The sequence below is a fragment of the Serinus canaria genome, chromosome 24 (genome assembly GCF_022539315.1).
Source record: "Serinus canaria isolate serCan28SL12 chromosome 24, serCan2020, whole genome shotgun sequence".
Lineage (NCBI taxonomy): Eukaryota > Metazoa > Chordata > Aves > Passeriformes > Fringillidae > Serinus > Serinus canaria.
The window spans coordinates 5,897,559-5,907,226 of record NC_066337.1 but is presented as its reverse complement, the minus strand read 5'-3'; the positions used below and the strand labels follow the sequence as shown (position 1 = coordinate 5,907,226).

At 60.7% G+C, this 9,668-nt stretch overlaps 1 protein-coding gene across 1 annotated transcript; it reads right to left on the bottom strand.

The window, feature by feature from the left end:
* Positions 1-10: 10 nt before the first annotated feature.
* On the bottom strand, positions 11-7,587 carry C24H11orf52 (chromosome 24 C11orf52 homolog). Its single transcript, XM_009098026.4, has 4 exons — positions 7,337-7,587; positions 3,197-3,237; positions 2,527-2,573; positions 11-2,266 (listed from the first exon to the last, which is right to left on the bottom strand). Exons 1-4 carry the CDS (start codon positions 7,366-7,368, stop codon positions 2,015-2,017), a joined length of 372 nt encoding a protein of 123 aa, XP_009096274.1. The 5' UTR covers positions 7,369-7,587; the 3' UTR covers positions 11-2,014.
* Between the last annotated feature and the right edge of the window lie 2,081 nt (positions 7,588-9,668).

Genomic DNA, 9,668 nt, shown 5'->3' with positions numbered 1-9,668 from the left:
GATTCCTCACTTAAAACCGAATTTCGCATCTTTAATGGCACATCAAACATCACCGTTTGGCACACACGGCAGCCGCGGGCACTGCAGACTGCAATAGTCAGTGCAAAACCGAGTCCTTCAAAAAATCTCTATTGCAGAACACGCGGCTTCCACAATTCCCCACGGAAAACCTGGGAAAAGTCACCGGAATGGCAGCGTGGAATTGTCCTTTGGATGAGCGTGGAATTGTCTCTTGGAATTGTCCTTAGGATGAGCGTGGAATTGTCCTTTGGATGAGCGTGGAATTGTCTCTTGGAATTGTCCTTAGGATGAGCTGTACTTCCAGGAACAGCCCGAGGGTGGTGTAGAAGCTGGAGCTCCTTGGGGAATGGGAGATAAAGAACCATTCCAGGGGCTCGGGCACTCATTAAAACACGTAGGGAATTGGGAAGATTGGTCCTCACACACTCCCACCGTGGCAAACACAGCCCGGAGCAGCTTTGTTTTGCAGCACGAGCAGGAATTCCTTCGTGCTTTTCCCACCCAAAGTTCTGTGTGTTTGTACAAGGAACCATCTCTAAACGCTGCCAGTGACTGGGGCTGCCCCAGAATCTGCTCTGCAGGCCCTGACTGAGGAGCAGAATGTGCCAGGCCTTGCTTTAGTGCAGATGGGGTTTGGGGAGCCCAGTTTGGACCATTGCTACACTGAATTATTGACACCATTTCAAATCCACAAGCAGAGGTGGAGCTGAGAGCCCCATGGGTGTGTGCTCAGTGTCACTGGGGTTACAACCAGGGCTGACAGCACAAAATGAGGGAAAAGTGGAGGCCAAGTCCAAAGTCTTGTCTGAAGCTGCCCAGGGTTCATTCCCAGTACCCCAGGCAGCTGCTGGACTCGGAGAATTGCCCTAAAAACAGGCACTGATCTGCAGCTGAACTGCCAATTTCCCCTTGTTTCACTTCCAGTCAGAGCCAGGAGCTCACTCACTCCTCACTTGTTTGCACAGAGGAGGGAGGTTCACCTCTGAACAGCCCAGAGTGACAGAAATCATTCTGTACCTCCTAATTCTGCATTTCTGGCTGCCAGCTGCTGTGCATGGCTGTGCAACACTGATCTTGGGGCAAGGGGATGCACCCAGGGCCTGGCTGCACCTCCAGGGGAAGGAGGTTGGAGCAGCAGATCCTGCTGAGGGTCTTCTCTCCTCAGCACCACCCACGTGTCGCTCTGCATGCTCAGAGCTTTAGCACTGACACAAAACCCACACCAGAACCTCCCTTCAGTGCTGAATTCCTCAATTCCCAAGGGCAGCACCAGAAACTCCCTACAGTGCTGAATTCCTGAATTCCCAAGGGCAGCACCAGAACCTCCCTACAGTGCTGAATTCCTGAATTCCCAAGGGCAGCCCCAGAACCTCCCCTTAGTGCTGAATTCCTGAATTCCCAAGGGCAGCCCCAGAACCTCCCCTTAGTGCTGAATTCCTGAATTCCCAAGGGCAGCCCCAGAACCTCCCCTTAGTGCTGAATTCCTGAATTCCCAAGGGCAGCTCTCCCCAGGGCTGGGGCTGTGCCACCGCAGGGATTTTCTGCCTGCAGCCCTGAGCCTGCAGCAGCCCAGCAGCAGCTCTGCCACCTGGCAGGGCTGGCAGGAGCTGGGTGCCAGCTCCAGGGGCAGCTCCCGAGGGGAGGAGGCGTTTTTGGCCAGCAGAATCAGACGGGAACCATCGCAGTGACAATGTCTGACTCTTGCCTGCCTTGGTGGCCGAGGCTCCGGCGCTGCCACAGGGGCACCTCCAGCCCTTCACTGGCAAAATCCGGGGGGGTTCCCCCCAGGAATTTGGGCTCTAACTCACAGCAGCACCCCTCTGTGGGGCTCTCTCCTCCTCCTCCTCCCCCTGCCTGCAGTGTCTCCTCCTTGGCCGGGTTTGGGTGGCAGAGGTGCTGACACCTCTCCCACCTCTCAGACGAGGTTTCCTCGGCCCTGCAGCCGTGAGCTCCTTTTTCCTGCTGAAGGAGGAGGGCGAGGCCATGGCTTCTGTCAGACCAAGGTCCCATTTTTGCTGTCGTACTTGAGCCTGGCCCTGGGGAAGTTGAGCGTGGCGTACTCGGTGGCGTTCTGCAGCTGCAGGCTCCTCACCTCGGCCGCCGAGCGCTGCCGGGCCCTGCAGAACACCTGGATGTCGGCGTAGTGGATGCTCTCCTCCTGCTGGACAGCCCTGCCTCTGCTCACCGTGGCATAGACAGGGACATCTGGGACGTCCTCATACGTGGGGACTGCTGATGTGACAGCCTGGGCAGAGAGAGAGAAACTTCTGGGCTTTCTGCCTTTTTAAGCAGACAAAGAATTATTTGGTCACTCCATCAACAGGGGACACATTCCTACAGACAGGGGGCAAAAGAAGTGGGCAAAGCCATGGGCACAGTGCCTGGGTTAGAGGCTGGCCAGCAGGAGAGGATTCTTGGCTCTGGATTCTGCCCCGTGTCCCCCCAGCCCAGGGCAGCTCTGTGTCCCCAACACACACTCAGGAAAACCCTCTGGGAAGTTTTTACCTTCCTGCCAGGCTGCTGCTGCTGAGCCTCCTGCCTCCCATCAGCTCCTGCAAAAGAAACACCAGGGGTCAGCCCAAACTGGTTTGCTGTTCCACCTTGGGATGCAGCAGCGCTGGGTGGGCTCTCCCTGCCAGGCACAAATCAGATTTCCACCTCCTCTGACTCCCAGGAAGAAAGGCTGGGCTTGTTTCTTTGGGAAAAATGAGTTTTCTCCCAGGATGGCAGCACGCTGTGGACCACAGAGCTCTTGGCAGAAGCCACAGACCCAGCACAGAGAGCTTCTTGTCAGGCCCTCCGAGGAGTCAGAGCCACTTTGAACTTTGCTGTTTCCTCTGCTGCCTGGCAAACATGTTTTGCCCAGCACGGTCCAAAGGCCACAGGACAGAGCTTGAGGAATGCCCTTGACTCTGGGAGTGCTGTCAGACAGATGTTTGCAGCTCCTGCCCTGTGGAGAGCACTCAGGGGTGTTTTGAGGAGGGACGGGGTTGTTCTAAAGGCTGCAGTCCCTTCCCTCCCCACATCCCGTGGCACATCACCCTCCTTGCTTTAAGATTTCAGGAAATTCTGCCTCAAACTCCTCCTGAGGAAGGTAAAGTGCAAAAGGAGAGTGGGAGGGGATGTCACCTCCCCAGGGGCTCTGTCACTCCACAGCACTGCCACACATCCTTACCTTGCTTTTCATTCTTCCTTTTGAAAGGTGAAGGACACTTCCTGAAATCAGAGAGACACATCAGCCCTGGAAATCCCAAACCTCTGCCCCCCAAAGCAGCCTAGACCCCACCTGGGGTACAGGGAGTGGGGCAGACCCGAGGAGAGCCAGCCAGGAGCCCCAGAGAGCCTTGCAGGGGAGGTGTCCAGAGGGAAGGTGTCCAAAGGGGATGTATTTCCTCCTTCTGGGGCCCACCACAGCCCCCAGCCACCCCAGCTCTCCCTCCTGCCCCAGCAGCATCCCCAGGAATGGGAGCTGTTCTCTCTGGAGCTTTGCACTTCTCCATTTTTCTCCATTTCTGGTCTCAGCGCTGAGGCACAGGCTGCAGGGCATGAGCCCAGCTGGCACCAACCCCTCCTTTGGGGGCACCAACCCCTCCTTTGGGGGCACCAACCCCTCCTCTGGGGTCACCAACCCCTCCTTTGGGGGCACCAACCCCTCCTTTGGGGGCACCAACCCCTCCTTTGGGGGCACCAACCCCTCCTTTGGCGGCACCAACCCCTCCTCTGGGGACACCAACCCCTCCTTTGAGGGCACCAACCCCTCTTTTGGGGGCACCAACCCCTCCTTTGGGGGCACCAACCCCTCCTTTGGGGGCACCAACCCCTCCTTTTGGGGTCAGCTGCTCTGCCAGCCCCTGTCCCTGTCTGAGTGCAGCTTTCAGACACTTTTCCTGCTCTCAGGGTTCCACTTAGAGCAGAACCAAACCAAACAAGCTCTGCCCTCGCCACGAGCCAAACCAACCCCTCCTCTCAGCTGTTCCTGTGTGAGCAGAGAGGGACGGGCCAAGCACAGGAGAGAACAAATCCATCCCAGGAGCCAAATCCATCCCAGGTGTGCCAACAGAGCCTGGAGCTGAGCTCCTGCAGGCTGGGCCTGGCAGAGGGCACTGGTGTCCCCCTCTGGGACAGATGCAGGGAGGAAATGGCAGCTCAGAGGGCAGGGGAGCAGCTGCAGCCCTTGTGTGGCCCCTCCTGCCCACACACGGAGCTGGGGGGCTCCCAGGGGGCTGTGGCAGTGCCTGGATGGGGCTCTGGGGGAGGAATGCTGTGTGTGCCACAGGCTGAGCCCTGGCCGGGCACAGAGCAGTGCCCCGGGCAGGGCTGTGCCTGTGCCAGCTCTGCCAGGCAGCACAGGCTGTGCAGCCATGCCCTGGCACTGCAGAGGGAAAACAAAACCCCCGGGAATGCAGGCAGGGAGCTCTGGAATGGCCAGGAATGATTAACCAGGACTGGGCAGGAGCTGGCAGCTCTGGGCAAGGCAGTGTGGCTGAGGCTCTGGCACTGCCACAGGGGCACCTCCAGCCATTCACAGGCAAATCCGGGGGGTTCCCCCAGGAATTTGGGCTCTAACTCACAGCAGCACCCCTCTGTGGGGCTCTCACAGCCTCCTCCTCCTCCCCTGCTTCAGTGTCTCCTCCTTGGCCGGGTTTGGGTGGCAGAGCACTTCCCTTCCTGCCAGCTCCCAGACACACAGGATTTCACCAAACCAGCACCTTTGGGGCATTTCCCTTCCTGCCAGCACCCAGACACACAGGATTTCACCAAACCAGCACCTTTGGGGCATTTCCCTTCCTGCCAGCTCCCAGACACACAGGATTTCACCAAACCAGCACCTTTGGGGCATTTCCCTTCCTGCCAGCTCCCAGACAAGGAGGGTTTCAGCAGAGCAGCACCTCGGGGGCAGGAGCAGCAGGGTCCCTGCCCTCCCAGGCTCTGGGCTGGCATTCCAGGCTGTTCCCTCAGCAGGGGAGTACTGCAGGCAGGGTGTGGGCTGCAGCTATTCCTGTCTGCAGGACAATCCCAGCCAGGCATCTCCCCAGGAATGGGGACACGTGTGGCACAGGAAATGGGAGCAGGGAAAGCTCTCCCCTGCTCTCCAAAGCGGGTCAGGCTGCTGGAGCTGCCAGCCTGAGAGAACTCTCCAGGGCAGCACCCACAGCCCTGCACTGCTGCCTGCCCCCTCCCCGTGCCAAGGCCGGGCTGATCCCTGCCCCACACAATCCTGGGGCCTGGATTTGGGCAGCTGGCCCTGTCTGTGCCACCTTAGTGCCACTTTAATGGTCAGAGCCCGGGCCTGCCATGCCTGGACCCGAGGGCACAATTCCTTCATCAATGACTCCCCAGACAGAATCAATTTGCTGTGACAGCTTTTCTCTACAGACCTTAGCCTGTGCCCCAGGCATGCCCTGACCAAGCCCTGGCCTGCTGATGCCCTGGGTGCCACAGGGCAGAGGAAATGAAAAATGGAAGTTTTGATGAGTGGCCGCCTTCCCACCTCCCACATTCAACTCCTGTTCTGAAATCCCAAACTCCTCAAGGCTCAGGGCTTGGAAGAGCCTCACTGTCCTCATCTCCTGCGCCTTCCTCCACTAGGTGATGCTGTGCCTCTTGGAATTATTAAAAACTGGACGAATTTCTCGCACTTAGAGCAAACGCCCTCGTCTGAAATTCATGGCTCTTCCCCTGGCAGAGCTGAAGATGTTCCCACCTGGCATCGAGTGCTGCCCTTTCTCTGCGAGCAGGAGCTGCAGGGCACAGCAGGAGCCAGGAGGGATTGAAGTGCCACCCTCCCTCCCTCCCAGGGAGAAAGAGCCACAGCGTCTCAGAAACCTGCCCAGGATTCCCTGAGCAGAGATATAAAGCACTGGAATGCTCTTCCCGGGAGGAGGTGGAATCACCACCTCTGGAGGTGTTTAAAGAGACTGGACATGGCCCTTGGTGCTGTGGTCTGGTTGGGGTGTCAGGGCACAGCTTGGACTCGATGATCTCAGAGGTCTCTTCCAACCTCATCATTCTGGGATTCTGTGAAATAAACCCTGGACAGATGGGGGCAGGGAGAGGGGCTGGGACGGCTGAGGGCAGGACAGGGTGGCTGAACCCCCTTTGTGCCAGGGGCCCCTCAAAGGGACACCTGGTGGGAGCTCTGGCATGAGCACAGTAATGATTTGAGGACAGCGATTTGGCATTTCCCAGCCCCGAGCTGCAGCTCCTGTCCGGGCTGAGATGTGACAACCCCCCCCTTGTCCCCGAGCCCCGGGCACCTGCACAGCCCTGCCACCGTGCCCACCTGTCCGTGCCAGGCTGCACAGAGCCCTGCCCAGCCCAGCACACGGGCACAGAGCCCTGCCCGGCACACGGGCACAGAGCCCTGCCCGGCACAGGGGCACAGAGCCCTGCCCGGCACAGGGGCACAGAGCCCAGCCCGGCACACGGGCACAGAGCCCTGCCCGGCACACGGGCACAGAGCCCTGCCCGGCACAGGGGCACAGAGCCCTGCCCGGCACAGGGGCACAGAGCCCTGCCCAGCACAGGGGCACAGAGCCCTGCCCGGCACAGGGGCACAGAGCCCTGCCCGGCACAGGGGCACAGAGCCCTGCCCGGCACAGGGGCACAGAGCCCTGCCCGGCACACGGGCACAGAGCCCTGCCCAGCACAGGGGCACAGAGCCCTGCCCGGCACACGGGCACAGAGCCCTGCCCGGCACAGGGGCACAGAGCCCTGCCCGGCACAGGGGCACAGAGCCCAGCCCGGCACACGGGCACAGAGCCCAGCCCAGCACAGGGGCACAGAGCGCTGCCCGGCACAGGGGCACAGAGCCCTGCCCAGCCCAGCACACGGGCACAGAGCCCTGCCCAGCACAGGGGCACAGAGCCCTGCCCAGCTCAGCACAGGGGCACAGAGCTCTGCCCAGCACACGGGCACAGAGCCCAGCCCAGCACAGGGGCACAGAGCCCTGCCCGGCACAGGGGCACAGAGCCCAGCCCAGCCCAGGGGCACAGAGCCCTGCCCGGCACAGGGGCACAGAGCCCAGCCCGGCACAGGGCACAGAGCCCTGCCCAGCACAGGGGCACAGAGCCCAGCCCAGCCCAGGGGCACAGAGCCCTGCCCGGCACAGGGGCACAGAGCCCTGCCCGGCACAGGGGCACAGAGCCCTGCCCAGCACAGGGGCACAGAGCCCTGCCCAGCCCAGCACACGGGCACAGAGCCCTGCCCGGCACAGGGGCACAGAGCCCAGCCCAGCACACGGGCACAGAGCTCCTGGACGCTGCCGGTGCCCGGTGCCCGTGCCCGGTGCCCGCGGTGCCCGCCCAGCACTCACCAGCGCCGGCCGCAGCCGCACAGGTTGCCCATGGCGCTCCCTCGTTCCCCGCCGAGCCCGAGCGCTCCCCGGGCAGGCTGAGCTCGTATTTCCTGGTTCCTGCTCGGCCCCTGGCTCTCGGGGAGTGTCCCCAGTGTCGGGTTTCGGAGCGCTGGCCCCGTGTGCCATCTACCGGAGCTGTGTCCCGCTCCCGGCGGGACGGGCAGCGCTGGCCGCGTCCCGGGCTGAGCAACCCCTGCGGCACAAACTCGGCTTTGTCCCTCCCAGGATGAGCCACCAGACTCAGCCAAGCCCTCAACTGCCGTTTATTAAGTTTCTTTATTTATTTAATTAATAAGTTTATCCCAGTCCACAGGCTCGGGAAGTGCTATTCCCCGGGGATTATCAGGATCCTTGTGGGAGTTGAGACCCTTGCTGGAGACTTTTACAATAATTCCATCGTTAACACCCAACTCCAGCCGTTCCAGAACAGTTTTGCGGTGTTAACCAGGCGAAGATGACACTGCGTTGCATCTCCTCTCCTCTGAAGGTGGCTGTTTTTGCCGTCCCTCCGCTGTCCCGCTGTCCCTCTGTCCCCACAGAAGGGGACGGAGGAGGGACTTCAGACAAAAGGAGAAGCCCCAGGGTGGGAGCTCGGGGCTGCTCCTGCTGCCCGTCCTCGCACCCCGAGCAAAACTGTGCCATGTGTGGCATCGCCTGGGAACCAGTTTTTGTGCCATCACCATTGCACAGTTTTCCTCTGGGTGCGAGGACTCCAGGATTTCCTGGAGTTATCTCTCAGTGAGGTCTGCTGCTGCTGCCCCACGGCCTCAGGGACAGTGGAAATCCACTTTCTTTCAAGCTACCTGGATAAAAGAGTTCAGTTCTGTGCCTCGGAGAGTGGCAGGGTCCCAGAGAGCCCCCAGAGCCTTAAGGAGCTGCAGAGCAGCGCTCAGGCTCAGCCCCAGAGGGGCAGACAGGAACATTTCACCTGCATTTCCCCTCTGTGCCCTGCTGGGAGCCCCTCAGACCGGCCAGCCTGAGTGAGCAGAGCCCTGGTCACTGCTGCACCCAAGGGCTGGGTCATTGCTGGGACCTCGTCTCAGGCAGGTCCAAGAGAACAGATCCTCCTGGATGATACCATTTGAATGTCGTTCTTGAGCAGTAACTGTGACCCAGCAACCAGCCCCAGTTCTGGGCAGGTCTGATCCCTGCAGGGGTGTCCAACACGGGTGAGCATTAATTCACCTTTCTGTGACAGGAGCTGGCCCTGCCTCCTGCTCAGGTGCAGCCAGGCTCTCAGCCAGGCTCAGAGCCCCAGCCACCCCCTGGCCAAGGGCACAGCAAAGCCAGCAGTGGCAGAAGGAGAAGGATTCTGCTTTGGAAGGGTCTCAGCTGACTCTGGGTGAGCAGCACTGTGACCTGCCTTGCTCTGACAGTGCTCCTCAGCTTGAGGCTGGAGAAACACCACGGAATTTGGGATTGGATCCGTGAGCCAGCTGGGATTCAGGGCTGGCCCGTGCTCTGCAGAGCCCAGGTGTCCCCAGGAGCCGGTCCCTGCCTGGGAAATGCAGACTCTGTGTCTCTGGCCTTGCCACAGACACTGTTGTTTTAATGAGCCAGCGTCTGTTGTGATTCCTGGGATAACTCGGCCTTTGTTGCTTTGTGGGGAAGGAGCAAAAAAAACCGGCTGGGAGCCTGTTCCCATCGGTGTCTCTCACAAACACTGAGCTGCCGCTTTGAGCTCCAGCAGAGAAACAGAAAAGCACCACAAACACTGGCGGGGCCGGCAGCTCTTGGCTGCCACCCCGCATTCCCTGTCCGGCCGTGTCTGCGGGGACAGCGGGGACAGCCCCGGGCACTGCCAGCCCCTGTCCTGCACGGTGACACGGCTGTGACACCGGCACAAGTGCCCCGAGGGGGGAATGAGCAGGGGACAGCAAAAGCGGGGCCGGGAGGAGCTGGGCAGGGCACGGAGTCGGTGGGCACTGCTGATTCTGGGCATTTTATGGCATCCAGGTCCTGCAGGCTCCGGGACAGCTCCCAGAGCTGGCACTGTCAGAAAGGCAGGGGACAGAGCTCCGGGCTGCTTTGGGCACTCCTGCTGTGTCAGAGCCCTCTCCCCAGAGCTGGTGTCAGCCCCTGGAGCTGCTGGGCAGGCACAGATGGCACCTGATGGTCCAGGCTGTGCCACGTGTGCCAGGCTGGGTGTGTGCCCTCCTTGCCCATCACCTGCTGGCCGTGCCCCATCCCCAGCCAGGGAAGGAGAGGGACCAGCAGCACTTCTTGCCAGAGCAGGGACAAAGAGAAACCTCTTAGAGCTGCTGCCAGAGTGTGCCTGTGGGTCTGAGGA